This window comes from Bombina bombina, chromosome 5, assembly GCF_027579735.1.
Source record: "Bombina bombina isolate aBomBom1 chromosome 5, aBomBom1.pri, whole genome shotgun sequence".
NCBI classification, from domain to species: Eukaryota; Metazoa; Chordata; class Amphibia; order Anura; family Bombinatoridae; genus Bombina; species Bombina bombina.
The window spans coordinates 523,500,628-523,518,605 of NC_069503.1; the positions used below are offsets into that span (position 1 = coordinate 523,500,628).

The 17,978-nt window shown below is 36.1% G+C and overlaps 1 protein-coding gene across 1 annotated transcript in view; it reads left to right on the top strand.

Annotated features, from left to right (window-relative positions):
* The window catches only part of PDE1C (phosphodiesterase 1C), a 1,522,336-nt gene extending 1,507,933 nt beyond the window's left edge, over nucleotides 1-14,403 (top strand). Inside the window, exon 18 of the mRNA XM_053715778.1 lies at nucleotides 14,231-14,403. Coding sequence (XP_053571753.1) covers nucleotides 14,231-14,403 — 173 coding nt within the window. The remainder of the gene's footprint in view (nucleotides 1-14,230) is intronic.
* The last annotated feature ends 3,575 nt before the right edge of the window (nucleotides 14,404-17,978 follow it).

Below are 17,978 nucleotides of genomic sequence, written 5' to 3' on the forward strand. Positions count from 1 at the left end.
ATGCCATTTTTTAAGGGGTCTGGGTCGTGGCTGGACGCATAAAGCAGACTATTAGTTGCTGTCTCTTTTCAATATACTTTTGTTTGGAGATTCACGGTTCTGCACCACTGTTGTCAGCCCATCAATCAGATTATCAGTAGGTACAGAGTGACTATGTTTATCTGCTGGGGATAGTGTTTTGATTCCATCAGTGCTGTACTTCCAGGAATCAGTAAGCTACAAGCTGCCAGCTCAGGATTCATCAACATTGTCAAGCCAGCATGTTGTACTAAAAAGCCAGTTGGAGTTTCACTGCTTAGTCTGAGCTCCTGCTAAACATCCTCCATTGTGGGTTTGTAGGGAATCAAACAGTGGTGTAAGATGCTCATTCAGGTAAGCGGTTGTATGCACCGCCAAACACTAAAAACATGTTAAACTCGAAGTTCTGTCAAAAAGCCGAACATCTTATGTAAGATTAAAAGGTCATAAAACCCAAAATATTTCTTACATGATTCAAATGTAAAATACAGTTTTAAAACACTCTCCAATTTACTTATATTATCAATTTTACTTCATTCTCTTGATATAGTTTATTGAAGGAGAAGCAATGCATTACTAGATGCCAGCTGAACACATCTGTAAATTAATGGCAAGAGGCAAATATGTGCAGCCACCAATCTGCAGCTAGCTCCCACCTCCTGAGCCTACCTAGGTATGCTTTTCAACAAAGGATACCAAGAGAAAAAAGCTAATTAGAAAAATGAGGTAAATTGGAAAGTTGTTTACAATTACATGACCTGTCATGAAAGAAAAAAATTGGGTTTCATGTCCATTAAAATGACTCCTCAGTGGTAAAAAGTCTTGTTCCAGGAAGGCTCCCGGGCACAAAGATTGTCAAGGGAAATAAGGATGGCAAAATTTATAGCAACCGTTTTTTTTTATCATTTTTTTTACACTTCTTAAAACAAGTATTGAGACATGTGCTTGAGGTTTTTACTGAATATTAAGGCTAAAGGTAATTTGTGATAAAATTGGAAAAGGGAATATCAAATGTTTTAAAAAGATAACAATGATAAATACCTCTTATGTTTTGTATATGGAACATACAAATTTATGGGTTCTAAAAGAGAAAAAAAAAAAGGTTTGTGATCTACTACTTAAAGGTGTATATAATGGGACCTTACTAATACTTCTGATCAGAAACCATATGAACTTCTGGTCTGTTTAACACCCCCCCCAAAAAAAAATAACAAAAGTATGTTTTTCATATGGCTTTACTCAAAATGGGCTAGATTAGGAATGGTGAGCTAACCGTTGCACGCAAGCAAACGTGTTTATTGCGGCTCTTTGCAAGAGTTGGAAATAGCGCATATCATAAGTTGAAAGTAAACACGTTTGCTTAAGTGCAATTGAATTTAACTTGCGTCAGGATAGCGTGGTTTCAGCTTAACTGTTAAGAGAGACAAAAAAGTGGAGCAAAACACATCAAAAATACATTTAAAAGTACGGTTACACTCATAATAACACTGATAAAAATTATTTTTTAAAAATTGCATAAAAATGTTATAAGGGCTCAAAGATATGAGGTCTCGGGTGTTAGGGGGGGGGAAAGGTCTGCAAAGGGCTTTAATATTCAGATACATACATATACATGTCTAAATATGTATATCTATGTATGTATATATATATGTGTGTGTGTGTGTGTGTGTGTGTATTTGAACTTATGTATTATTTATATGTGTATTTATGTTTTTACAGGGAGTGCAGAATTATTAGGCAAATGAGTATTTTGACCACATCATCCTCTTTATGCATGTTGTCTTACTCCAAGCTGTATAGGCTCGAAAGCCTACTACCAATTAAGCATATTAGGTGATGTGCATCTCTGTAATGAGAAGGGGTGTGGTCTAATTACATCAACGCCCTATATCAGGTGTGCATAATTATTAGGCAACTTCCTTTCCTTTGGCAAAATGGGTCAAAAGAAGGACTTGACAGGCTCAGAAAAGTAAAAAATAGTGAGATATCTTGCAGAGGGATGCAGCACTCTTAAAATTGCAAAGCTTCTGAAGCGTGATCATCGAACAATCAAGCGTTTCATTCAAAAGAGTCAACAGGGTCGCAAGAAGCGTGTGGAAAAACCAAGGCGCAAAATAACTGCCCATGAACTGAGAAAAGTCAAGCTTGCAGCTGCCAAGATGCCACTTGCCACCAGTTTGGCCATATTTCAGAGCTGCAACATCACTGGAGTTCCCAAAAGCACAAGGTGTGCAATACTCAGAGACATGGCCAAGGTAAGAAAGGCTGAAAGACGACCACCACTGAACAAGACACACAAGCTGAAACGTCAAGACTGGGCCAAGAAATATCTCAAGACTGATTTTTCTAAGGTTTTATGGACTGATGAAATGAGAGTGAGTCTTGATGGGCCAGATGGATGGGCCTGTGGCTGGATTGGTAAAGGACAGAGAGCTCCAGTTCGACTCAGACGCCAGCAAGGTGGAGGTGGAGTACTGGTTTGGGCTGGTATCATCAAAGATGAGCTTGTGGGGCCTTTTCGGGTTGAGGATGGAGTCAAGCTCAACTTCCAGTCCTACTGCCAGTTTCTGGAAGACACCTTCTTCAAGCAGTGGTACAGGAAGAAGTCTGCATCCTTCAAGAAAAACATGATTTTCATGCAGGACAATGCTCCATCACACGCGTCCAAGTACTCCACAGCGTGGCTGGCAAGAAAGGGTATAAAAGAAGAAAATCTAATGACATGGCCTCCTTGTTCACCTGATCTGAATCCCATTGAGAACCTGTGGTCCATCATCAAATGTGAGATTTACAAGGAGGGAAAACAGTACACCTCTCTGAACAGTGTCTGGGAGGCTGTGGTTGCTGCTGCACGCAATGTTGATGGTGAACAGATCAAAACACTGACAGAATCCATGGATGGCAGGCTTTTGAGTGTCCTTGCAAAGAAAGGTGGCTATATTGGTCACTGATTTGTTTTTGTTTTGTTTTTGAATGTCAGAAATGTATATTTGTGAATGTTGAGATGTTATATTGGTTTCACTGGTAAAAATAAATAATTGAAATGGGTATATATTTGTTTTTTGTTAAGTTGCCTAATAATTATGCACAGTAATAGTCACCTGCACACACAGATATCCCCCTAAAATAGCTATAACTAAAAACAAACTAAAAACTACTTCCAAAACTATTCAGCTTTGATATTAATGAGTTTTTTGGGTTCATTGAGAACATGGTTGTTGTTCAATAATAAAATTAATCCTCAAAAATACAACTTGCCTAATAATTCTGCACTCCCTGTACAGATATATATACACATATAAACACATATGTATACATGTATAGACATAAATATTAGTGCATTGGAGCCCTTTGCGGTCTAGTAGATGTAAACATGATACATCTGTGTATATCTATGCCTATATATATATAATCATCTATATAAATATATAAGTATAGATTTATATTTTACCAAAACAAAGTCATATATATATATATATATATATATATATATATATATATATATATATATATATATAAATATGTATTTATGAATAAATAGAACATATTCTGCTATGTGAAGAACATTGGATTATGAAATATTCATATTTTATGTCGGGTTAGCACACTTAGTTAAACAGGTGTGTACGAGAATAAGGGTGTTAGGTTTTGTTTCCACTTTTAGCGCTCCATTAAAGTCTGTGGGGGAATACGTAATCGCGGTCACAATATTCTAACTTTGTCTTTTTGCGTGCTTTCATCTTGTAATATTCAAAAACCCTCCTTCTAGCGAAGTTAACACACGAGTGGGAGCGCAAACTATCGCTCCACTCTTAATCTAGCCCTATGATTTTTTTCAGTCAGCATGGCCATACACAAGACCACCTTTGAGACAATTTTCACAAACAAGTTTATTAATGTTTAGTGCATTGACAAGAACTGTTTTTCTTTATATATATATTTGTTCCCAACAGTAGTTGAATATGAAGCACAGTCACATCTCCATGCATTTCAGTTTTGTTTTTTTTTGCAAAATGGTTTACTCTTTGACTCCAAGGACCTCTAGTGGTTATTTAAAGTATGGCTTCTCTTTCTCAGTAAAACTTTGCTTAACTTTCTGAGCCAGATTACAAGTGGCATGCTATTGTTAGAGGGGGTCGCAATAACCAATATCACACGTGCGCTAACTTGCACACACATTAAAAGTTGAAAGTAAATGTATTTGATTGAGTGCAATCTTAACTTGTGTGCGTCAGGTTAGCGCAAGTTGGGACCTAGCGTAAAGAGTAAGAGGCCCATTTATCAAGTTCTGTATGGAGCTTGTGGGCCCGTGTTTCTGGCGAGTCTTCAGACTCGCCAGAAACAGCAGTAGGCGCACAGGAATTGCAACAATTTAACCCGATCGAGTATGATCGGGTTGATTGACACCTCCCTGCTGGCGGACGATTGGCTGCGAGTCTGCAGGGAGCAGCATTGCACCATCAGCTCTTGTGAGCTGCTGGTGCAATGCTGAATATGAAGAGCGTATTGCTCTCCGCATTCAGCGAGGTCTTACAGACCTGATCCGCACTGTCGGATCAGGTCCGAAAGACCTTTGGTCTCTAAGAGTTACAAAATAAAATGTGCACCACTCACAACATAAATACACTGAAATAAAGTTTTACACTCATGTATACACTATCTGATACAATTATTCATATAAATATTACAGTATATGACAAGGTCTTTGAATGGAACTAAATATGTGTGTATATATGTGAATATATGTGTATATACATATGTATTTATATACATATATTTATACACATGTAAACAAATAAATATACGTGTATATACATGTCTACACACACACACATATATATATATACAGTTGTATGCAAAAGTTTAGGCACCCCTGACAATTTCCATGATTTTCATTTATAAATAATTGGGTGTTTGGATCAGCAATTTCATTTTGATCTATCAAATAACTGAAGGACACAGTAATATTTCAGTAGTGAAATGAGGTTTATTGGATTAACAGAAAATGTGCAATATGCATCAAAACGAAATTAGACAGGTGCATAAATTTGGGCACCCTTGTCATTTTGTTGATTTGAATACCTGTAACTACCTAGCACTGATTAATTGGAACACACAATTGGTTTGGTAAGCCCATTAAGCCTTGAATTTAGACAGGTGCAGCCAATCATGAGAAAAGGTATTTAAGGTGGCCAATTGGAAGTTGTTGTTCTCTTTGACTCTCCTCTAAAGAGTGGCAACATGGGGGACTCAAAAAAACTCTCAAATGACCTGAAAACAAAGGTTTTTCAACATTATGGTTTAGGGGAAGGTTACAAAAAGCTATTGCAGAGATTTAAGCTGTCAGTGTGCACTGTGAGGAACATAGTGAGGAAATGGAAGACCACAGGCACAGTTCTTGTTAAGGCCAGAAGTGGCAGGCCAAGTGAAATATCGGAGAGGCAAAGGCAAAGGATGGTGAGAATGATCAAAAACAGCCCACAGACCACCTCCAAAGACTTAAAACATCATCTTGCTTTAGATTTCACTGTGCATTGTTCAACAATTTAGCACACTTTGCACAAGGAGAAGCTGTATGGGAGAGTGATGCGGAAGAAGCCTTTTCTGCACACACGCCACAAACAGTCGCTTGAGGTATGCAAACGCACATTTGGACAAGCCAGCTTCATTTTGGAAGAAGGTGCTGTGGACTGATGAAACAAAGATTGAGTTATTTGGAAATAACAAGGGGCATTATGCATGGCGGCAAAATAACACAGGGTTCCAAGACAAACACTTGCTAGCCACAGTAAAATGTGGTGGATGTTCCATCATGCTGTGGGGCTGTGTGGCCAGTGCCGGTACTGGGAATCATGTTAAAGTTGAGGGTCGCATGGATTCCACTCAATATCAGCAGATACTTGAGAATAATGTTGAGGAATCAGTCACAAAGTTGAAGTTACGCCGGGGCTGGATATTTCAACAAGACAAAGACCCAAAACACTGTTTAATATCTACTCTGGTATTTATGCAGAGGAACAAGTACAATATTCTGGAATTCTAAAAGTTATTTTTTATGAAGACCAGCAAGTGCCTTTTTTGATGGGAATATATATGTTTATATATATATATATATATATATATATATATATATATATATATATATATATATATATATATATATATATATATATATATATATATATATATATATATATATATATATATATAAAGAACAAGTAATGATCAACAACCAGGGTGCCAGATCAAAGGGTATAATAAAAAGAACAAAAGGACTGCACTCACTGGATTTATGCAAAAGAAAGCATGGTCTGAGCCAGGGGCTGCTGACCCCGAAACGTCACCAATATGCAGTAAAATTGCTTTATTTACACAAATCCAGTAAGTGCAGTCCTTTTGTTCTTTTTATTATACCCTTTGACTTGGCACCCTGGTTGTTGACCATTACTTAGAAGGTGAGAGTGCAGATATCTGTGGACATATATATAAATATATATATATATATATATATATATATATATATATATATATATATATATATATATATATATATATGTAAAGGAAAATATTGTACAGCAAATGCTGATGCCAATCGTAGATTATGGGGATGTAGTATATGCACACCTACACCGCAAACTCACCTTAATAAACTTAATACATTGTATAACTCGTTCTGCTGCTTTGTGCTACAATGTAACTACAGGACCCACCATTGTGACATGCTAAAAGAACTAAACTGTCTGTCACTGGAATCCAGACGCACCCTCTATCTTTCCTGCCTTGTGTTTAAAAGCTTTTCTGGGAAGCTCCCACCCTACATGAGCAGAATGCTCTCAACGGTTATTCCCACCTCCTATAACCTCCGATCCAGTACCAGCACATTATTTAGCGTGCCTCAATACAAAAAGAAAGCAGCTCGATCCTCCTTTTCCTACAAAGCACCACAATTATGGAGCGACCTCCCGCACACTTTCAAACCTTCCCCAAGCCTAATATCCTTTAAGAGATCCCTCTCTACATATCTCAAATCAGAATGCACCTGTCGTGGTTGATTATATATTTCCTACCTGTTCTATGTTAAATTTTTGTGCATATATCGTGTATTATTATTGTTTTTTATTTTATTGTACCCATTGTATCAATGCAATGTTTTGTGTACCCAGGACATACTTGAAAACGAGAGAGATCTCAATGTATATTTCCTGGTAAAATATTTTATAAATAAATAAAAAAAAATAATAATAAAAAAAAAATATATATATATATATATATATATATATATATATATATATACACACACACACACTTTGGATCCCTTTCCATTCAAATACCTTAAAACAAGAAAAAAAAAATTATGAAATTTTTAACATTTGCTAACGTGTTTTACTGTTTAATTACTGTAAACTTTTTACATTCCATTGTTCTTCACTTAGTTGAAAATGTTCTTTGTATTTTTAAATATATATTCCTATATATATCTGTATTTATCTATACCTGTATATTCATATAAATACATATATTACATGTATTATTATTTATATATTATTATTTTTAAATATGTTTGTTAAAAAAAATAAGCATATATATAGAAATATATATTTAAAAATAAAAAGAACATTTTCTTCTATGTGATGAACACTGGAATGTAAAATATTAATAACTACCTTGGAGTTTAGCACTGTATATCTAACATGGTGTGGAGTTAGCGCGTGACGCGATGTGTTAGTTTTTTTTTTTTTTTTTAAAGTGTACTTCATTAAACTCTATGGATAGAAGTTAACGAGCTCACAAAATACAAAGTCCGTCGGGTTTAGCTCGCGAGCAAACAATTTTCTTTCAACTTGTAATATGCTTGTTAATACTCCCACTTAAAAAGTTTATTTCCAGCTGTGTCTGCTCACTAGCAAAATTGCAATTTTTTTTGCTTTAAAAATCCAATTTTATGGGCGACATGTTGCAAGTAGATCCACTTATAACCTTGTGCCTACCAGGGGCAGATTGAGCTTAGGGCATAAAGGGAATTGTTCCGTGGGCAGGTTGTCTTAGACCTGCCCTGTCGCCATCATTATTATTTGTGCATAATGTTGGCCAGCCCTGTCCTTACCTTTCACTGCCTTACAGGTCAGGGCCGGTCCCCCCCTTCCGCTATTTCAATCAGCTGGCTCAGTGCCAGGTCCTGCCACCCAGCAATATATTAAAATGATCCTCCTCACAATGGCTGGCTCAGTAGGCTGCTAAATGACTCCCTGGTGAATTTGTATTCATTGCACTTGTGTAGGTAAGGAGTATTCATGGATTATTGCTGTTCATATATAAATAGCAATGGTCTGCATGTGTCTTGTCACATGGTGTCTGCCTGTTCTCTGTCTATAAACTTGCATACTACTACTTTGTGTTATCTTCTTTTCTTTATCTGTAAACTATAATTTTGAGTTAACTTGGTCCTGCCTTTTGGGAAGTAGTGTGAACACAGGGATCTCAGAGGTCTCCACCTCTCACTTTCGTATCTTTCATCCTCTTGGGCCCTCTTTCTTACACAACAACCATTTCTCACTCACTTTGTGTCTATAGCTTTTACAAATGAACATCTTGTTTATCCTCTTGGTGCTTTCTCACTTATGGCCTCTACTTCACCCTCTTTTTCTCTCCTACACAATGCCTCCTTTTTACCCTAAGTCACTTCTATCACCCTTACACAAAGTCTCCTCCTTGCTCTGTGTCACCCCTGTTCCTTACATTGTATCATTCTCACACCACCTATTTAACATATACTGCCCACTACTCCACACATCAGCTCTGATAACACTCTTAACCCACTATACCAGGCTCATACAGTCACCTTCTCATTCTGTGTGTTACACACAGCCCTTGCAATCACATCACTAGTGACCTCTATAACACTACAAAGGTTAGAACTATCATGTAATATTTCTTTTCAGACGTATATACTTTTACATATATACACCTAGATTTAGAGTTTTGCGTTAGCTATGCGTGTTTTTTCCCCCCGCACCTTTTAAATAACGCTGGTATTTAGAGTTCTCTGAAGGGCTGCGTTAGGCTCCAAAAAGGGAGCGTAGAGCATAATTTTCCGCCACTTCAACTTTAAATACCAGTATTGCTTACGGTAGCGGCCAGCTTGAAAAACGTGCTCATGCACGATTCCCCCATAGGAAACAATGGGGCAGTTTGAGCTGAAAAAAAAACCTAACACCTGCAAAAAAGCAGCGTTCACCTCCTAATGCAAACACTTCCTAAGCCTGCACCTAACACCCTAACATGAACCCCGAGTCTAAACACCCCTAACCTTACACTTATTAACCCCTAATCTGCCGCCCCCGCTATCGCTGACCCCTGCATTATATTATTAACCCCTAATCTGCCGCTCCGGACACCGCTGCAACCTACATTATCCCTATGAACTCCTAGTCTGCTGCCCCTAACACCGCCGACCCCTATATTATATTTATTAACCCCTAATCTGCCCCCCCCAACGTCGCCGCTACCTACCTACACTTATTAACCCCTAATCTGCTGACCGGACCTCGCCGCCACTATAATAAATTTATTAACTCCTTAACCGCTGCACTCCCGTCTCCCTTCTGATCGGAACAGCCAATAGAATGCAAGCTCAATCTGATTGGCTGATCAGCCAATCCGATTGAACTTGAATCTGATTGGCTGATTCAATCAGCCAATCAGATTTTTCCTACCTTAATTCCAATTGGCTGAGTTTTTACTGTACAATGATGTCATGGGTGATGTAATTGATGAGGTCATTGATGATGTTATGCAAAACGCCCAAGCGGGGGGGGATAAACATGTGATCTCGGACTTAAACTCTGGCATTAACATATGTTTTTTGCCAAATAATTTCCTTGATTTATCCTATGGAATTTAAAGAAATATAATATAAACTACATATACAATTTAGATAAAAAATAACAAACCCCTTTTTTGGGTATCATGCCCCTGGGTAAATGTCTATGCAACATTTGAGACCCTTCGTAAAACATATTTTCTTATGTGTCCGGGCACTTAGGCAAATGTCTATTCCAGGTGTAGGGCTCTCTAGGTCTGTGAGTAAGTGCCACTAGGGGGTACAAAATGCAACAAACTTGTCTACCTTTGTATTCTGTACCATGTCCATGCACTTGGCCATTTATTTTTTTAACTTACGGAATCATTAAACAGTTTTTTTATTGTTGCACCACACTCTGAGTAGTGCCTTCTATTTTTTTCGACTTTTGCTCCCAAGGCGGATGCCTATTCTGGGTGCTGGACACATAGGCAAACACCTATCCCAGTTGTAGAGTCCTTAGGCAAGTGCCTATTCTGGGTGCAGTTTTCCTAAGCAAATGCATTTTCCAGATGTGGGACCCCTAGGAAAATTCCTATTCCAGGAGTGGGCCCCTGGCAATTGTCTATTTCAGGTGCAGGTCCTGTATAAAAGTAGTAGTACACAGCTAAATAAATGTGGGCCTAAGGGATACTTTATGTGCAAAAGGGAATTTCCCATTACAAACATGGTGGATCTGTTCTCAAATGTCTTTATTGCACAAGTCCTGATTAATGTATTTGTGTTTGTAGCTTTTTGTTTCAATGTTTAAACTTTATGGTTACCATGTATTAAATCATGGACAGAAAATGTTCTCAGCTGGAGAACCTGTCCAGTCATAATCCTGGTGAGGGGGCAACAGATACTGTATATCCACTACCCTATTTAACATTGCAGAAATAAATCCTTGTGCATGACCAATCACAAGAGAGCAGGGTCTGTCAATCACCCCTAAAGAATGAGTTTGGGGTGCTTTAACTTGCCATTTTAGAGGTCATGTAGAGGTTGCAAGGGCTCCTAAGAAGCTTCCACTGCTTAAAGGGCCATAATACCCAAATGTTTAAACACTTGAAAGTGATGCAGCATAGCTGTAAAAAGCTGACTAGAAAATATCACCTGAACATCTCTATGTAAAAAAAGAATAATATTTTACTTCAAAAGTATCTCAGTAGCCACCTCCCATTGTAAAGGATTTATAAGCAGCATATTAGTGTGTCTGTCCTGGGACAGCTTAGGGGATGAGCATCGTGCACTCTCATATTATTTCCCTATTCAGCTTACTATGAAATCTCATGAGAGTTAAGTCAAATCTCATGAGATCACAGTAAAAGAGTTCATGACCTCAGCACTGCTGATGCTGATTGGCTGTTGTTCATTTCTTAATTTTATTTTTATTTTTTTACCTGCAGCTGGGAGCAGCTGAGTAAAACTTTTTACACAGAACTTACTCTGCTGAGCTGAGGAGATTGTGAGGTAAAATATCTTCCTTTTTTACATAGAGATGCTCAGGGGATATTTTCCTGTCAGCTTTTTACAGTTATGCTGCATCAGTTTCAAGTGATTTAGCATATGAGTATTATGTCCCTTTAATAACTGGAGTCCTATATCTCAGAAACCACTAATAATTTTTTCACCCATCAGAAAAAAGTTACCCGACAATAAAATCTATCTGCATGCCAAATGTCATAAAGATTAATATAATTTTTTTGCTGCTGTTAGTCAGACAAATCACTTTTATGTTAAGAGATAAGAAAAAAGTACCATCTTCTCAGCACTTAATAACTCCACAGATACTGAACCACTTTACCTTTTTAACTTTATGGAGTCTGTGAGGGTGTCCAAAAAAAAATCCCAGATTTTAAAAATAGGTGGTGGGAGGCTAGGGGGATCCTACACTGCAGAAAATAAATAAATACTACAATATATTTGTATAGGTGGTCTTGGGTAAATTTTAATTATAGATAAATATACTCACTGACCATTCATTTCATGGACAATATTTTTGCAGATAGACATAAATTAGTAAAGGCAGCACTTAATAAAAAACAAAAACATATGACCTTACCCATATGCTTGGTGCTCTTCTTTGCTGGCTCCACCCCCTCTGTACATCATACAGTCTCTTTTTCTTGCATATGTCTGCCCCAATTTTCTTGTGAAAAAATCTTGGACCTCCCAAATCCTGCCCAGGAACCCCCAAATCTCTGACCAGAATTGTTTATCCTTTCCACCAAATAGCCCCACCCACGCAGACCACTGCTTCTTCCTGCATCTTCCTAATCCAGTATTCATCAAGTTCTATATCTATATATGCAAATATGTACTGTCAATTATTTTAATAAGAATTCATTTTTAACTAGTTTAAATTCATTTTCTCCTACTTCTCATATCTGAAAATATGTTATAGATTAGGGGATAAGGCAGCACATTATCTATTAAGAGTTTACAAGAAGATTATGCATAGGAATTCTCTAAGGCCCAGCCAGATCTTTTGCACTGTGCAGACTGTCACTGGGTGAGGGCTAAAGCTCGCCCCTGGGGCCTGAGAGACCTGAAGCTGGGGCTGGGAGTTGCAGTCCTTTTAAACAGCTAGTAGCTCCTGCAAATGCTCCTTTGCGAGTCTGCTGCCCAGAGTTTCCTCTTCCTCTTAGCTCCCACCCACCACAGGTTGTCAGAGAGAGTGCTTCTCAGACACTAACACTGGCCCCTTTGGTCTCAAGACATACCCCCCATTGAGACAGATATGATAGCTGCCTCACCTAGGGCTTTTTTATGATTGGCTTAATTATGTCATCTGACACCTGACCTGTCAGACAGTAGGTGCAAGATCCATCTAGCAAAGTTCTAAGCTTTTGCACAATCAAAGGAGGCTGAATTTTTTATTATTTTCATTTTACTTTCACATTATTTTCTTTTTTTCTTTTCATGACAGGTGAGGCTCTTCCTCCCTTGACTGCACGTCCCTGATATATTCACAACTATCCATAGATAAGATGAAACTTTTTTTCTTGGATTGGGCTCATATTGAAAGAAACATGTACCACTTTTGTCTACAGTAATCTTAGTGATGAGGAATTGTATACTTAAAAAGTGGTTGTCTTAAAGAGACATAAAATGCAATTTTTTTTCTTTCGTGATTCAGATAGAGCATATCCTTTTAAACAACTTTCCAATTTATTTATAGTAACACATTTGTTTCATTCTCTTAGTATCCTTTGTTGAAGGAGCAGCAATGCACTAATGGCAGTTAGCTGAACAGATCTGGAGAGCCAATCACAAGAGGCATATATACACAGCTACCAATCAGTCAGCAGTGCATTGCTGCTCCTTCAACAAAGGATACTAAGAGAATGAGACAAATTAGATAATAGAAACTGTATGCTCTGTATGAATCATGAAATACATTGTTTGGCCTTAGTTTCCATTTAAAGTACCTTCTTTACTGGAGATGAACCATTAAGTACCTTTTTTAAATTTATTTAACAAAGTATTGAAAACAATTACAAATCTACAATAACTATACATACAAATGCATAAAGAAGTCAATTGCATATCTGATGACAATCAAAGGTACCAACTAATGTCACAGGAAAGAGCTAATTACTTTAACAATTAAAGGGATATAAAACCCAATTATTTTTTTCATGATTTAGATAGAGCATGCAATTTTAAATATCTTGCTTATTTACTTCTATTATCAATTTTTCTTTGTTCTCTTTTTGTTGAAAAGCAGGGACTTAAGAGCTGGTCTATTTCTTGAGCACCTTATGGGAGCAATTTAGCAAGAATGATATCCATTTGCTAGAGCACTAGATTGCAGCACTATTTCCTGCCATGTAGCGCTCCAGATGCCTACCTAGGTATCTCTTTAACACAGAATATCATGGAAAGTACATTTGGTAATAGAAGTTAATTGAAAACTTTTTTTTTAAAATGGTATGCTCTGTCTGAATCACAAAAGATTTTTTGGGGGTTTTATATCCCTTTAATAATAGAGCAGCATGCTCTAGGTGATAAAATTAGCAGAACAGCTAAGTTTATTCAAAAATGGTAAATCTTTATTAACCAGCTTGTGAGTCCCTATGCACATTAAATAAAATATATAAAATATCTGCATATTATGGATGGTCCCCTTGTTTGCTATTCATTTCTGAAGTTTTTAATGTTGTGGACAGAAGACATTGTTGGTTTTTTTGACAACTTTACGCATTTTCGTGTATAAATATTGTAGATTTGTAAATGTTTGTATGCTTTGTTAAATAAATAATAAAAATAAAAAAAAAAGGTACTTAGCTTTCCTGTGACCTCACTTGGTACTTTTGACTGTCATCAGATATACTGACAATAATATCATTATGTGTTCTAATCTTTCAGTTCTAAAACCCCAGCTGAGGTATTTCAAACGGCCGACCTACTGCACAACGACGCGTTTGCCCAGCTTTCAAAAGAAACCTGAAGAAAATGCTGCGAAGTATAGACCAGTTGATCAACGTGGAAGAATGAAAAAAATACAACACATATCAATGCACTGGAATAAGAAGCAATAGAATATATTAAAGGGATATGAAACCCCAAAACTTTATTTAGTGATTCAGAGAGAGCTAATAATTTAAATAAAGTTTCCAATTTACTTATATTATCAAATTTGCTATACCTGGGTAAATATCTGGATACTTTAGTACAAGTAATTGGGTAAATTTTTCTTGCGCTGCTAATTTTAAAGGTAAGCTAAATCTCCTTTGATATTCCCCCTTTAAATATCAATTTGTGGGTGAAGGAAAAGAAAAGAGAAGTGGTAGGAAGGAGAAAAAGCGCAAATGAATGCTTAAACCTATATGACTATGTCTTTTAGAAAGGAAAAATATTGCTTCCAATACCTATTTAAACTAAAAATGAAGTATTTTGCTAAATTATTCCAATAAGAAAACGGATTGTCTCTGTGTATTAATGCCTAAGAGTATTTAAGACAGACAACTAAAAGTACTGATTCAGATAAATTATATTTAATATGTTAAAACAAATGGTCTAAATGTTTCTAGTCATAGGCTCTTTAATATAAAAAAATGTAAATTTGTTACAAATGGTCTAAATGTTTCTAGTCATAGGCTCATTAATATAAAAAATGTAAATTTGTTACAATAAATTGTTATAGTCATACAGACCAAAGGTCGGCCAACCAAATAAGATTAAAATGTTCGGGGTACCCTGTTGAAAAAAAGGAAAAAAATGGATGATCCCAGAGCAGTGATTGTTATGAAACCACAAATCAGTTTTTCTTTATATATCCATTTTCTATAGTGGGGAGTGGTTTATTTAACTTGATCTCCTTATTGTGATAATAGGATTGTCCCTTGGTGTAAAGGTGTTAAGGGTAGTACTTACTGTCTGCCTTAAGCTTATCCCGCAGACAGGTCCTGGTGCCTGTCAGTAGTTTACCTTGTAACTCGTGTGCTCTCTGAGGACAGAGCAGTAGCTTGCAGTTACTTCGATAAATTTTGTCAGCGGTTTGTCAGCGTCAGCAGCTGTCAGCTTTAGCGGTACACACGCTGTTTCCTGATATCTCCAAATATGTTGTCAGGTAGTGATCAGCAGTTAAAGCTACGCATTTCAGCCGTGTAGTTGGCCTTTTTCAAGGTCAACTACAAAAGGCCAACTACACGACTGAAACGCGTAGCTTTAACTGCTGATCACTACCTGACAACATATTTGGAGATATCAGGAAACAGCGTGTGTACCGCTAAAGCTGATAGCTGCTGACGCTGACAAACCGCTGACAAAATTTATCGAAGTAACTGCAAGCTAATTCCTCAGAGAGCACACGCAGGACCACAGAGCCAAGGAACAGCAAAAAGGTATTAGTTTGTGAACACAGACCGGAAACATCTCCACACGAGTTACAAGGTAAACTACTGACAGGCACCAGGACCGGTCTGTGGGATAAGCTTGAGGCAGACAGTAAGTACTACCCTTAACACCTTTACACCAAGGGACAATCCTATTATCACAATAAGGAGATCACGTTTTTTTAAATAAACCGCTCTCCGCTATAGAAAATGGATATATAAAGAAAAACTGATCTGTGGTTTCATAACAATCACTGCTCTGGGATCATCCATTTTTTTCAACAGGGTACCCCGAACATTTTAACCTTATTTGGTCGGCCGACCTTCGCTCTGTATGACTATAACAATTTATTGTAACAAATTTAATTTTTTTTTATTAATGAGCCTATGACTAGAAACATTTAGACCATTTGAAACAAATTTACATTTTTTTATATTAAAGAGCCTATGAGTACAAACATTTAGACCATTTGTTTTAACATATTAAATATAATTTATCTGAATCAGTACTTTTAGTTGTCTGTCTTAAATACTCTTAGGCATTAATACACAGAGACAATCCGTTTTCTTATTGGCATAATTTAGCAAAATACTTCATTTTTAGTTTAAATAGGTATTGGAAGCAATATTTTTCCTTTCTAAAAGACATACTCATATAGGTTTAAGCATTCATTTGCGCTTTTTCTCCTACCACTTCTCTTTTCTAAACATCTGGATACTACATGACAGGAAATTGTGCTGCCATCTAGTGGATAATATTTGTGCAAAACTGCTGCCATATACTGCTCCAAATACGTGCAAACTCCTGAGCTTTTTTTTTTTTTACAAAGAATACTGAAAGTAAAAAAAAAAACTAAGGAAATTTGATAATGGAAGTAAATTAGAAAGTTATTTAAAAATGCATGCTCTATCTACGCAATACACTATTCACTATATCTGTAAACTGTCATAAGAATCATAAACAATACTTAGATGGTTTAATCAAAACAACATGCAAGCTTTGTTTTAGGTTATGCATTGACTGCAAAATTAAACGCAATTTGTATCTGGCATAAATGTAATGGAATAATAATAATGATATAATGTACTTGGTTACTTCCTAAAACTCTTTTGTAGAATTTAAATTTAAAAGAACATTAAACTCAAAATGTAATTTAGTTAACTCTTTTAAAGATTCTTAGTGAACAGTAAAAAAATGTATTTCATGAATTATTTTACCTTATCCTACTGTATTATACGCAGTGATTGCTTGATTAGAACCAGAGCTTTATATCTGTTACTAACCGACCATAGAAAAGGAGATAACTATCTTCAAGAAGATATATATATATATATATATATATATATATATATATATATATATATATCTATATATATATATATATATATATATATATATATATATATATATATATATATATATATATATATATACTGTATATACTATGCTGTATGTCCCTTTAATGGTTAGTACATGCCTGTTTAACTTTTTATAAATGCTCAAGCATATGACATTAACCCTATATATTGTATATACATTTTGTTACATTTAGAACTGGAAGTTGCATATATATATATATATATATATATATATATATATATATATACAGTATATATAGTCATATTTATCTATGTAAAATATATAAATATATAAAAAAGGTTTGGTACATCATATAACATACTGTACATTTTTAGTATGTAGCTATTAGCCATGTAAGGAATATTATTTTATACTTGCAACTGGAATAAGTGATCAGGAGACAAAATAAAATTAATTTACTCTAATTCTAGTTTCTTTTATTGGGTACCACAGCTTCTATAAGAGTTCCTGGCAAAGATTGTGTTAGCAGTGCTTACTTTTTCAAACGACATAAAAATATATTATTGAAAATATCAACAAAACTAATTTTAAGAATATATATTAAGGGTGGAGGGAGGAATCTTTGGAGGATCTTCATTAAGGTGTGAAAAATGTACTTATCCACTTGTCTGGGATGAATATAAAATGTGAGTTGGTGAGTTGGAGCTAGGAGTAGGCGGCAACAAGCTTGATGTTACTTTTTAAAAAAGTTTAAGTTTTATATTTATATAAAAGATTATTACCTGCAATCAGTCTGCAACTTGTAGAGAGAGGTAGATGGAGCAAGGTAGTAATGCAAGATGTACAAACTGTGTTGCCATTGTAGTCACCTCTGCTTCAAATCAGGGATGGATTTGATGGTAGAAAAAATGTCATTCAGCAAGAAGGGCAGGTGAGCTGATTATCTATGGACCTCAAG